The sequence below is a fragment of the Heloderma suspectum genome, chromosome 3, assembly GCF_057233095.1.
Source record: "Heloderma suspectum isolate Gila_16-S chromosome 3, 16-S_ref, whole genome shotgun sequence".
Classification (NCBI taxonomy): Eukaryota; Metazoa; Chordata; class Lepidosauria; order Squamata; family Helodermatidae; genus Heloderma; species Heloderma suspectum.
This window is the reverse complement of record NC_139460.1, coordinates 2,332,058-2,345,714: the sequence shown is the minus strand read 5'-3', so window position 1 is coordinate 2,345,714 and position 13,657 is coordinate 2,332,058. Positions and strand designations below refer to the sequence as shown.

General features: G+C 45.8%; 1 protein-coding gene across 10 annotated transcripts in view; it reads left to right on the top strand.

The window, feature by feature from the left end:
* The window catches only part of STIM1 (stromal interaction molecule 1), a 172,528-nt gene that overhangs the window by 70,742 nt on the left and 88,129 nt on the right, over positions 1-13,657 (top strand). For all 10 annotated transcript variants that reach the window (XM_084842247.1, XM_084842243.1, XM_084842245.1 and 7 more), the window contains one exon: positions 5,239-5,369. In XM_084842247.1, the coding sequence (XP_084698373.1) occupies positions 5,239-5,369 (131 nt within the window). The remainder of the gene's footprint in view (positions 1-5,238; positions 5,370-13,657) is intronic.

The following is a 13,657-nucleotide window of genomic DNA, read 5'->3' as shown; positions in this document are numbered from 1 at the left end:
CCGCCGCTGCGACCCGCCCCCGGGAGCGACATTCGGGAAAGGTAAGTCCCATCCCGGGGGGGGCGGAGAATTTCTCCCCGAAACTACTTCGGGGGGCCGAATACGTTGGCACTCGGCCCCCCGAAGTTTCGGGGAGAAATTCTCCCCCATCCCTAGTCTGAAGTCATCTATCTGAGTGTTTCTGGTCCCTCTTGTCCTCCTTGCTAAGCTGTGGGGACCCAGCCTCCGGCTCTTCTTCGTTTGAAGCCAGCTGAATGGATGGTCTTGTGGTCTGGGGAATTCTTGTTAAGAAGGAGTGCCGTGGGGGCGGGGGGCACTGAAGGAAGTCTAGTTGCGGCTTTGCTTACCTGGGGATGGCAAGGAATAAAGCTGTAACTGCAGAAGGGCTAGAAAATTCAGAGATTGCATGCAGCTCTTTCTCCGCCCATCCTCACGCCCACCGTGTACTTTTCTTTCCGCTTTTTCTCTGCTGCCCTTAATCAGACACCTGCATTTCCCGCTGAAACATCAGCACCCCTTTGGGGCTGTGCTGTGTGACTCAGCCAGATGAGCCTGTCTGATGCAGCCACCTGCGCCGGCAGAGGGTGACCACCCTTTGAAGCCCTCTGGCTCACCTGGCCTCTCTTGGCTTTTGCAAGCTTGCTCCCTATTACAGACTACCGCTTTCATTGCTTTCTGGCTTTGCTTTGGTTTGCCATCTGCCAGCCTGCCACTGTGACCCAGGCTCTGCAGTGGTTGAATTCCAGCGGTATATATTTAAGCGGTCCAAAGAGGTTGGGGTGAGAGGGTCCCAGGGATGAGGTGGGTCCCAGAGAGAGTCCAAGCCTGAAACCTGAGAAGAGCTCCATTGCCAAGACCTCCATTGCTGAGACCTATGGCAACCATCCACCTTGATTCACTCATGCAGCCATGGAATTAGAATAAAAGTCTGGGGGTGGCAGGAAAAGGCAGTTCTGTGCTGTCCATGCCATCAAGGCTTAACTTTTAACATAAGGACATAAGCAGAGCCCTGCTGGATCAGACCCAGGGTCCATCTAGTCCAGCATGCTGCTCACACAGCGGCCACCCAACTGCCTCCACAAGCAGGGCATGAGCAACAGCACCCTCCCACCCATGTTCCCCAGCAGCTGGCGTACACAGGCTCACTGCCTCTGGTGCTGGACGTAGCACAAAGCCATCAGGACTAGTAGCTATTGCTAACCTTTTCCTCCAGGAGTTTTTCCAACCCCCCTTGGAAGCCATCCAAATTGGTGGCCATCACTACATCCTGTGGTAGTGAATTCCATAGTTTAACTCTGTGCTGTGTGAAGAAGCACTTCCTTTTAACTTTTATATAATAAAACTTATTTTTCACTCTTCTTCTGAAGGCTTTTTCCTTGGACTAAGTTCATAAGGCTTGCATTGCTGTGGTCTCAATCCAGTTTTTAAGCACTCTAGATCATGGCTTGAGATACAGAAGTGTCTTTGAATTCCTATCTGTTCACAGAAGATATGCGGCCCACGTTTCTATAGAATCATAGAATCATAGAATCATAGAATAGTAGGGTTGGAAGGGGCCTACAAGGCCATCGAGTCCAACCCCCTGCTCAATGCAGGAATCCAAGTCAGAGCATCCCTGACAAATGGCTGTCCAGCCTCGTCTTGAAGGCCTCCATTGTGGGAGAGCCCACCACCTCCCCAGGTAATTGGTTCCATTGTCGTCTTGCTCTGACACTCAGGAAGTTTTTCCTGATGTTCAGCTGGAATCTGGCTTCCTGTAACTTGAGCCCATTATTCCGTGTCCTGCACTCTGGGATGATCAAGAAGAGATCCTGGCCTTCTTCTCTGTGACAACCTTTCAAGTCCTTGAAGAGTGCTATCATATCTCCCCTCAGTCTTCTCTTCTCAAGGCTAAACATGCCCAGTTCTTTCAGTCTCTCCTCATAGGGCTTTGTTTCCAGTCCCCTGATCATCTTTGTTGCCCTTCTCTGAACCCTCTCCAGTTTGTCTGCATCCTTCTTCAAGTGTGGTGCCCAGAACTGGACACGGTACTCCAGATGTGGCCTAACCAGTGCTGAGTAGAGAGGAACTAGTACTTCCCGGGATTTGGAAGCGATGTTTCTATGAATGCAGCCCAAAATAGCATTTGCCTTTTTTGCAGCCACATCACATTGTTGGCTCATCTTCAGCTTGTGATCTACAACAATTCCAAGATCTTTCTCGCTCGTAGTGTGGTTGAGCCACGTATCCCCCATCTTGTAAGTGTGCATTTGGTTTCTTTTTCCTAGGTGCAGAACTTGGCATTTGTCCCTATTAAATGCCATTCTGTTGTTTTCTGCCCAGCGCTCCAGTCTATCCAGATCACTTTGAATTTTGTTTCTGTCTTCCCAAGTATTAGCTATCCCTCCCAATTTTGTGTCATCTGCAAATGTGATCAGCATTCCCTGCACCACCTCCTCCAAGTCATTAATAAAAATGTTGAAGAGCACTGGGCCCAGGACTGAGCCCTGCGGTACCCCACTCGTTACCTCTCCCCAGCTTGAGAAGGTCCCATTGATAAGCACTCTTTGAGTCCGATTCTGTAGCCAACTGTGGATCCACCGGATCGTTGTTTCATCTAGTCCACTTCGAGCTAGTTTGCTCATCAGGATATCATGGGGCACTTTGTCGAAAGCTTTGCTGAAGTCGAGGTATATGATGTCTACAGCATTCCCACGGTCTACAAGGGAGGTTACTTGATCAAAAAATGAGATCAGATTTGTCTGGCAGGACTTGTTTTTGACAAATCCATGTTGGCTTCGAGTAATCACGGCATTGTTGTCAAGGTGCTTCCAGATGGATTGCTTTACGATCTGCTCCAGAATTTTCCCAGGGATTGATGTCAGACTGCCTGGTCTGTAGTTCCCAGATTCCTCCTTTTTACCCTTTTTGAAGATAGGGACGACGTTAACCCTCCTCCAGTCATCTGGCACTTCCCCCGTCCTCCATGATTTCTCAAAGAGAATAGACAGCAGTTCTGAGAGTTCTTCTGCCAGTTCCTTTATGACTGTAGGCTGCAGTTCATCTGGCCCTGGAGATTTGAACTCATTCAAAGTAATGAGGTGTTCCTTGACCATATGCCTGTCGATCTCAAGCTGCAATCTTGCCCCTTCAGCCTGTACTTCGCCTTTGCCAGGGGGGTCATAGACCCTCTTTTGGGAGAAGACTGAGCCAAAGTAGGAATTGATCACCTCTGCCTTTTCTTTGTCATCTGTTATCATTTTGCCATCCTTATTTAATAGCTGAACCACCCTTTCTTTCCTCTGCCTTTTACTGTGCACTTAGCTGAAGAAAGCCTTTTTGTTGTTTTTAGCATCCCTCGCTAACCTCACCTCGTTCTCCGCTTTAGCCTTCCTGACGCCATCCCTGCAATTCTGTGCTACCTGCCTGTACTCTTCCTTTGTTACTTGGCCTTCTTTCCACTTCCTATATGTGTCCTTTTTTGTTTTCAGGTCATCCCTAAGCTTTTTGTGAAGCCACATTGGCTTCTTCTGTTGTCTTCCACCTTTTCTTCTTGTTGGAATTGTTTGTGATTGTGCCTTGAGAATTTCCTTTTTTAAAAGTTCCCACCCATCTTGGACTCCTTTTCTCGCTTGCATTGCTTGCCATGGGACCTTACTGATCATTGTTCTGAGTTTATTAAAATCAGCTTTCCTAAAATCCAGGGTACGCGTTTGAGTACACTCGGCTTTTGCTTCCCTTAGAACCAAGAACTCAAGTACAACATGGTCGCTTTCCCCCAGAGTTCCTGTAACTGCTACTTTATCCACTAAGTCATCTCTGTTGGTTAGGATCAAGTCAAGGATAGCCGATCCTCTAGTTCCTTCCTCTACTTTCTGTAGGAGGAAGTTATCCGCCACACAAGTCAGGAATTTCCTGGAGGGGCCATGTTTTGCAGAATTTGTCTCCCAACAAATATCGGGGAAATTGAAGTCCCCCATTACTACTACATCATGCTTCCTTAAAACATTGGCTATTTGCTTTTCAAAAGTTTCATCCTTGTCTTCTCCTTGATTGGGTGGCCGGTAGTAGACTCCGACCACCAGGTTCCTTTTATTCTTTGCTCCATTTATTTCAACCCAGATGCTCTCGATGGGGCTACCAAGCTCCTCCTCCTGTATTTCTGTGCAGAGATATGTATTTTTCACATACAGTGCAACCCCGCCTCCCTTTCTGTTCCTCCTGTTCTTTTTGAACAAGTTATATCCTTCAACTGCTGTATTCCAGTCATGAGAGTCATCCCACCAAGTCTCAGTTATACCTATCAAGTCATAATTTCCCTCCTGTATTAAGAGTTCAAGTTCGTTCTGTTTGTTTCCCATACTCTGGGCATTAGTATATAGACATCGAAGACCATGTGCTTCATAGTCTGGCTATAGTGTAAAGAAGACTGGTATTGTTGTTTTCCTAGGGCTCTTCCACAATGCTTAGCTTGCCAGTCCTTTTTAATAAGCACTCCATATGTTTTGTGCTTGCTGCCCGGTGCAAAACCAGGCTGTGAACCTTTCAGAGTGCTTCATTTACTCACCTGCCAGCTCCTGAGGGATACTTACATAAAGTATTCGCCAGTCTCTATGGTGTTTGGCTTGGGTCAAACTCTTCATCCAGCTCTTGCCTATAGCCTCTAAGTGTCCTTTGGAACAGGATCCATTGCTACAGCCTACATATGAAGGATTTCTTTCTCCACCTTCATTGGAAAACTTGTCTTTGGCAGGTGTGCAGCAAATTGCGAAAGTGAAACAATTCCTTATTTCAAGAGTCTGGACCATCCAGAGAGTTTCTGCTATTGGGCAGTATAGAAATGTAATAAATAAATTAATAGTCTTTTTCCAGGGCTCATTCATCAAATATGTGTGGTAGCAATAGCATAGAGTAGCTATAGCCTGTCACCCAGATTGGAGATTAGGCAGTTGGTGCTCATAGGTTGGGGCATTTGATGTCTCTGCACTTTTGGGTCTCTGCACTTTTCGAAAATGCAGTGTCACACTGATGCCAATCAGCATACCTAGGCTTCCCTACCCCACCTGGTCATAAGAAGAGCCATGCTGGATCTGACGAAAGTTCCATCTAGGCCAATATTCTACTCGCACTGTCTCCAAAGGCCAGAATGATTTTCCCTTATGCCTCCATGTTGAAACATGTAATATCATATTGTTGGGAGTGTCTTAACACTTTGGTTTTTTTTTTTTAATCTTCCCCCTTCCTCCCTCCCTCCCTCAGAGTTCTGTCGCATTGATCAGCCCTTGTGCCACAATGAAGATGAGCAGCTCAGCTTCGAAGCCGTCCGCAACATCCACAAGCAGATGGATGATGATGCCAATGGCAACGTAGATGTGGAGGAGAGTGATGAGGTGAGGTTTTAGTGTATGGTACTCTCACTTTCACAGTTTCTGGGCCTCCTTTCTACCCTCATGCTCTAGTTGTGTAAATACGTTTTCAGTGATCCAGCATCCGTGTATGTGGTGCAGGTCTGCTCTGCTTACGGTTTGTACATTCATACACAAGGGGGAAATAAGTGAACTAAGGCAGGAGCTCCTACAGCAGCCTCCCCCAACCTGGTGCTCTCCAGCTGTTTTGGATTGCAACTCCCATCAGCCCCAGGCAGCATGGCCAATGGTCAGAAATGCTAGGAATTGTGCTTCAAAACATCTGGAGGGCAACAGGTTGGGGATGGCTGCCCTAGACTGAAGCTCTTGGCCACCCTAGAAACATAACAGAGAATTGGAAGAAGTTTCTGCCAGAAGTTTTTCAGACCTTTGGAAATGGATAAAACTTAGAAGTGGGGCTGGCTTTGCCGGGGCTGCCCGTCCTCTCCCGGAGCTAGTGCTTAAGCCTCATCTTATCTGGGGGAGCTAAAAGAAGATGGAAAATGTGGAGCCACCTTTAAGCTCCAGGGCTTTCCTCTTCAGTCCTTCCACCTGTTTCATCCAGTTTCACAGCAGTAATAGTCCAGCTGCTGTTGCCATCAGGCATTTGTCCTCACCTGCTTTTTGCTGGTGGCTTGAAAATAGAGAGCATAAAAAGGCAGTGGTGTGTGGGTGTGGTGGTAGTCTCATCCTATTTATTTAAAGCAGCAGAGTGCAATTTGTGGCCCTTCGGATATTTTGGTCTGCAACTCCCATCAGCCCTCACCATTGGCTATGCTGGCTAGAGCTGATGGGACTGGTAGGCCAAAACATTTGGTGGGTCACAAGTTGCCCAGCCTAATTCAAAGCATTTTTTACTCTGCTTTTCAGCCAAATAGGCTTCCACAGCAGCTTACATAAGATGAATAAAAGCAAGACCATCTCTCCCTGCAGGCTTACAGCCTAAAAGATATGACACAAAAGGAAAAAGGGATGGGGGGTGAAGTGGAAAAAAGCAAATGCAGTCACCAGTTCTTAAAGATACATAATAGTTCTTAAAATGACCAGCTGGAGTGGAAATAGCTTGGGGAGAGGAGTTGCTAAATTGAGCTGGCCTTTCAACAGAACCAATTATGTGGCCCTGTCCCTATCTCTCCCTCTGCTGCAGTCTGATGGAGTCCAAGGATGCTGAATGGAGAGAGATTCATAAGAGACAAAAGGAAGTACTATGGAATTTGCTACCATGAGATGTAGTAATGGCCACAAATGTAGATGGCTTTAAAAGGGGATTAGACCAATTCATGGAGGACAAGGCTATCTGTGGCTACTAGTCATGATGGCTATATGCTACCTCCAGAATAAGAGACAGCATACCTCTGAATACCATTTGCTTAGCAACAACAGGGGGAGAGGGCCATTGCCTTTGTGTTTTTGCTTGTGTGCTTCCCAGAGGCATCTGGCTAGCCACTGGGGGAAACAGGATGCTAGGCTAGATAGGCCTCTGATCTGATCTATAAGAACTGATGTTCTTATAGCCTGCCAAATATCTCTCCTTGGTTTCACCTCTGCCCCAGCCCTACACCTCCATTGCAATTCTAAATGTTCTGTTTGTTTAGGGTTGTTGTTGTTGTTGAGTCGTTAAGTCGTGTCCGACTCTTCGTGACCCCATGGACCATAGCACGCCAGGCCTTCCTGTCCTCCGCTCTCTCCCGGAGCGTGCTCAAGTTCATATTCATTGCATCGGTGATGCTATCTAGCCATCTCATCCTCTACCATCCCCTTCTCCTTTTGCCTTCAATCTTTCCCAGCATCAGGGTCTTTTCCAGGGAGTTTTCTCTTCACATTAGGTGGCCAAAATATTTGAGCTTCAGCTTCAGTCTCTGTCCTTCCCATGAGCAGTCAGGGTTGATTTCCTTTAGGATGGACTGATTTGACCTCCTTGCAGTCCAGGGGACTCGTAAGAGTCTTCTCCAGCACCACAGTTGGAAAGCATCAATTCTTCAGCACTCAGCCTTCCTTATAGTCCAGCTCTCACAGCCATACATTACTACTGGGAAAACCATAGCTTTGAGGGGGCAAATGTTGAATCTCTGGAAGAGGTTGGCCAAGTTTGGACATGACACTAAGTTATACTTAGTATAAATTAGTGTCATACTTTATGACACTTAGTTATAACATACTTAGTTATACTAAGTTATACACTTATAACTTAGTTATACTAAGTTATACACTTAGTTATAACATACTTAGTTATAACACACTTAGTATAACATACTTAGTTATACTTTATACTTTAAAGTTATACTTTAGTATAAAGTTTTACTTTATACTATATATAAAGTATAAAGTCATATACTTTAGCATGAATGAGAACGAGCTACAGTGAGTCTCAGGCTTGTGCACCTCCCACCCCCAGCATGGCTGCAAGGAGGAGTCTGGAAGCTTTCACTTCAGGTTTAGATTAACTGCAGCTTGTTGTGTTGTATGAATTGACAAACTGGTTACTCTTAAGTGAGAAACAAGCCAATTTCAAACCATGGATTATGAAACTGGCTTGTTTAAACAGACCATAATCAACATTAACCACAGCTTAGGGTTTGGACAACATGCTAAAATGTCATGAACTGAAATGAGAAGCAAAAACTTCTGATCTCTTTCAGCCATGTTAGAGGAAGAGAGGGAAGAAGCGTGGTAGCATGTGGCTTGCTGTGGCTTGTTCTTATCATGCTAAACTCTGGTTTAGCATAACATCCAAACGGGGTCATTGTGAAATGGGGTGTGTGAGCAAAACTGGGAAAAAAGGAGAACAAATAAGATAAAGGCAGAATGGGGGGATGTGGGCACAGGCCAAGAAGGAATGAGTTGTTAAATGTTGCTCCAAATGGTCGTCGCAGTAATTTGGGAAATTGTGGTAAAGCTGGTTCCAGTTTTGTGAGGTTGTCATGGGGCCTAGGGGCAGTGGTAGTGGAGAAAATCATATCTCAACTTGAAAATGGAAGCTAATTGTTCCTAAGACCAAATTGGAGGCCTCTCTTCAAAAGAGAAGCACTCAGTGCCATTGGGGAATTATCCTTGAGTAGCTATTTTTGCATCGGTTCTCATGGAATCATAGGATCATAGAATAGTAGGGTTGGAAGGGGCCTACAAGGCCATTGAGTCCAACCCCCTGCTCATTGTAGGAATCTAAGTCAGAGCATCCCTGACAGATGGCTGTCCAGCCTCATCTTGAATGCCTCCAGTGCAGGAGAGCCCACCACCTCCCTAGGTAATTGGTTCCATTTTCATATTGCTCTAACAGTCAGGAAGCTTTTCCTGATGTTCAGTTCTCCATTTCTGCATGTAGAATCACTCTGTGATTCGAAGCACAGTCCTTGGAAGTTCCACTAGAATCAAGTGGTCTTAATTTCAAATAAATGTGTTTGGTGCTAGGTACTTAATTTCCTTCTTAATTTTTAAAGGTGTCTTTTAAAAAACCAAACAAAACCCTGTTTTGGAGGATTTCTCATTACTATCTTTTTCCCTTCTTTTTTTAAAGAGTTGCTTATTGATTTATTGATTTATTTCTATACCGCCCAATAGCCAAAGCTCTCTGGGCGGTTCACAAAAATTAAATGCTTGGAAAGGAATCCTTCCTCAACTCGTCGTCCTACTGTAGTGTTCTTAAAGGGACAGCGAGGTCCTCACAGCTTTGAAAGAAGCTGTGGTGAGACCCTCGAAACCAAATTTAGATCCCATGGTTCCAGATAATTACTGCCGTGTGTCAAATTTGCCGTTTGGGGGCAAGGTGCTGGAGTGGGTGGTGGCCTCACAACTCCAAGCAGTTTTGGATGAAACTGATTATTTAGGTCCATTCCAATTAGGTTTCAGGCCTGGTTATGGGACGAAACAGCCTTGATCACCCTGGTTGATGACTTGCCCCGGGGAATGGATGGAGAGAGTGCTACTGTTGGTTCTTCTGGACCTCTCAGCGGCTTTCGATACCATCGACCATAGTATCCTTCTGGATCGTTTATCTGGATTGGGCTTGGGAGGCACAGTTTTAAAGTGGTTCCAGTCCTTTCTGAAGGAGCGGTCTCAGAAGGTGGTGCTGAGGGACCATTAGCCTGTGGGGTGCTGCAAGGTTCTGTCTTGTCCCCCATGCTTTTTCACATCCACATGGAACCGCTGGGGGAAGTCATCAGGAGGTTTGGGCTGAAATGTCATCAGTATTTGGATGATATTCAGCTCTACCTCTCGTTTCCATCTGCACATTCCAAGGAGGCAGTGGAACTCTTGAACCAGTGTCTGGGGGCTGTTTGGGGATGGATGAGGGTGAACAAGCTGAAACTTAATCTAGGCAAGACAGAGGTACTGTGGGTTGGGAAATCAACTACTTCGGATGGAGGTTTACAACTGGCCTTAATGGGGTTGCACTCCCCTTGAAAGACCAAGTGCGCAGTTGGGGAGTCCTCCTGGACTCTGAGCTAACTGGGGAAGCCCAGGCGGCTGCAGTGTCCAGGAGTGCTTTTTACCAGCTTAGGCTGGTACGCCAACTGCAGCCCTATCTGGAGAGGATGGACCTTGCCTCAGTTATCCATGCACTAGTCACATCCAGGCTGTAATGCGCTATACATGGGGCTGCCTTTGAAGACGGTTCAGAAACTCCAGCTTGTGCAGAATGCGGCCGCCCGAGTATTGGTGGGGGCGAGGTGATTCGGTCATACAATGCCTATACTGCACCTGCTGCACTGGTTACCAGTGCGTTTCCGAGCCCAATTCAAAGTGCTGGTTTTGACCTTTAAAGCCTTAAACGGTTTGGGACCAAGTTACTTGAAGGACCGCCTACACCCATATCAGCTTGCCCGCACTTTAAGATCAGAAAGATGATCTCTTTCACACATTTGCCCACTCGTGAGAGCAGTCAGGTGGGTGAACACGGGTGAGAGGGCCTTCTCTGCAGTGGCCCCACACCTTTGGAACAAGCTGCCATCGGAGGTCCGCCATGCTCTGTCATTGCAGACTTTTAAGAAGGCTTTGAAAACATACTATTTTGCCTTGGCCTTCTATTGATATGACTGCTACTGTTGCTGCTGCTAACATCATTATTGGTTTTATTGTTGGTTTTAATTGTTTTTATTGTTGGCTTTTATTGTTTTTATGTTTTTATCACTTTTAATATTTTAACTGTTTTTATGTATTTTATTGTTGTAAGCCGCCTTGGGAGGGCTTCTGCCCAGAAAGGTGGCCAAGAAATATTTTAAATAAAACAATAAAAATAAAACTCAAATTTGGGGCTCAGATTTATAACCCTCCCACCATTTTATTTGTCTTCTCCCAATTTTTGCATAAGATACAGACTACTGCACTTCCTTTCCAGCACTGTTTTAATGCAAATATGTATTCATCAAAAATACTAATTTTAATTTAGACCTGTAAAAAGCATCTGCGTCTTGGCTAAGAGCTGAGATTGCAACTAGCTAAGAACTCTTTTTAAGATACACAGAGCAAGCTGACCCCCCCCCCTTTTTTTTAGGCAGCACTGGTGTACTCAGCTGTATGTTCAAAACCTAGACATTTCTTGCATCTGAGGCAACCTGTCCTTCCCACCATGCATTCTGGCCTGTCTCGGCACATCATCTTCACAAGTTAGATATGCCTGTTGAGACATTTTCCTTGGTGCTTTCAACACTCAAGTGTATTTAGAATTTTCCCATACCATCTTGAGTTGCCTGAAGGGCAGTTTCCCAGGGGAAGTGTCTTGATATTGGGCATGCTTAAGCATGCTTGCTCGCTTGCTTGCTACCCGATCTTGGCTCAGACTTATGATTCAACAGAGTACTCTGGGCCTTCTTTCCATAGGCAGAAGGAGGCTGTGGGACTGTATTCTGTACAAAACAGCTGGGAGTGTATTTCCAGGGGACTTTTTTTTCTTGTGGAGTTGTGTTTCTGTAAGTCAAGGCAGAGTCAGAGCATGTTGACATGCCCCTTTCTCCTGATAATTTCTCCGGCTTATTATTTATGCAACACTTGTCATTTACAAGGTACTTGTCCAATTTTTTGTTTGTCAGAGATCTGGGCTGTTATAGCGTAGTTCTCTTACTGCCAGACAGAGCAGACGATACTGAGCTAGATAGATGAGCTGGTAACCAGTCCTAACCAGTCCTTAATTCTGCTATCTGCCCCCACCCTCTGCCCTTTTTGTTGTTTTAAGTTTTATAGAGATGTAGGCAAATGTAGAGTTACACCTGTGGGATTTTCTCTTTTGAAGCCTGTGCTGGTTGCTCCTTGAGCCCAGTGCTTTTGTCAGATCATACCTCCATTCCTACATAGCTTCCCTCATAGCATAAACATCAACAGTATTTTAGGTCTTTGAAGAGGTGTTAGGCAAAATGGTAGGAAACCTCAGTCTAAAACATCAGATATTATAAGAAGTAGATTATATTTATTGAGAAATAGGCTTATCAGGCACAAAATTAGGCACAGAAACAAAATAAGCTGAATGAAACTTTAACCTGGCCTTTGATAGAAAATATTATCAGAACATGGGCCGCGGTGGCTTAGTGGTTAAGACGCTGAACTGCAGACTGGAAGGTCGGCAGGACAGCAGTTCGAGACCCGAGTGCTGTGTGACGGAGTGAGCGGCTGTCTTCAGTCCCAGCTCCTGCCAACCTCGCAGTTCGAAAGCAAGAAATTGCAAGTAGATAAATAGGTGCCGCTTCGGCAGGAAAGGTAACAGCGTTCCGTGCACCTCGGTGTTCAGTCATGCCAGCCATATGACCACAGAAGCGTCTTCGGACAGCGCTGGCTCTTCGGCTTAGAAATGGAGATGAGCACCACACCCTAGAGTCGGACACGACTGGCTGGGGACACCTTTACCTTTTTTACCTTTTATTATCAGAACATGGAACATGGTTAGCGTTACATAGGAAGTGCAAGTCACTATTCAAACCAGACGCAGAAATCTTAGTCAGAAGAGAAGTTTGCCTCAGATGTCATCTTGAGAGCATACCATAGATGGCATCTGGACAGTTGGCAGTTGACCAAAGACCAAAACTCATTCCAAACATTGTTATTTTTTTTTAAATACAAGATCCCGTAACAATAAAATCATAGAATCATAGACTAGTAGGGTTGGAAGGGTTCTACAAGGCCATCGAGTCCAACCCCCTGCTCAATGCAGAAATCCAAGTCAGAGCATCCCTGACAGATGGCTGTCCAGCCTCGTTCTGAATGCATCCAGTGTGGGAGAGCCCACTACCTCCCTAGGTCATTGGTTCCATTGTCGTATTGCTCTAACAGTCAGGACGTTTTTCCTGATGTTCAGTCGGAATTTGGCTTCCTGTCACTTGAGCCCAGTCTTCCGTGTCCTGCACTCTGGGATGATCGAGAAGAGATGCTGGCCTTCCTCTCTGTGACAACCTTTCAAGGACTTGAAGAGTACTATCATATCTCTCCTCAGTCTTCTCTTCTCAAGGCTAAACATGCCCATTTCTTTCAGTCTCTCCTCATAGGGCTTTGTTTCCATTCCCCTGATCATCTTTGTTGCCCTCCGCTGAATCCTCTCCAGTTTGTCTGCATCGTTCTTAAAGTGCAGTGCCCAGAACTGGACACAGTACTCCAGATGAGGTTTAACCAGTGCTGAGTAGGAGGGAACTAGTACTTCCCGGGATTTGGAAACTACGCTTCTATGAATGCAGCCCAAAATAGCATTTGCCTTTTTTGCAGCCACATCACATTGTTGGCTCATCTTCAGCTTGTGATGGACAACAATTCCAAGATCCTTCTCGCTTGTAGTGTTGTTGAGCCACATATCCCCCATCTTCTAACTGTGCATTTGGTTTCTTTTTCCTAGGTGCAGAATTTGGCATTTATCCCTATTAAAAGTCATTCTGTTGTTTTCTGCCCAGCGCTCCAGTCTATCAAGGTCACTTTGAATGTTGTTTCTGTCTTTCAGGGTATTAGCTATCCCTCCCAATTTTGTGTCATCTGCAAATTTGATCCGCATTCCAAGTCATTAATACAAATGTTGAAGAGCACTGGGCCCAGGACTGAGCCCTGCGGTACCCCACTCTTTCCCTCTCCCCCGTTGGAGAAGGTCCCATTGATAAGCACTCTTTGAGTCCGATTCTGTAGCCAACTGTGGATCCACGGGATCGTTGTTTCATCTAGCCCACTTTGAGCTAGTTTGCTCCTCAGGATATCATGGGGCACTTTGTCGAAAGCTTTGCTGAAGTCGAGGTATATGATGTCTACAGCATTCCCACAGTCCACAAGAGTGGTGACTTGATCAAAAAATGAGATCAGATTCGTCTGGC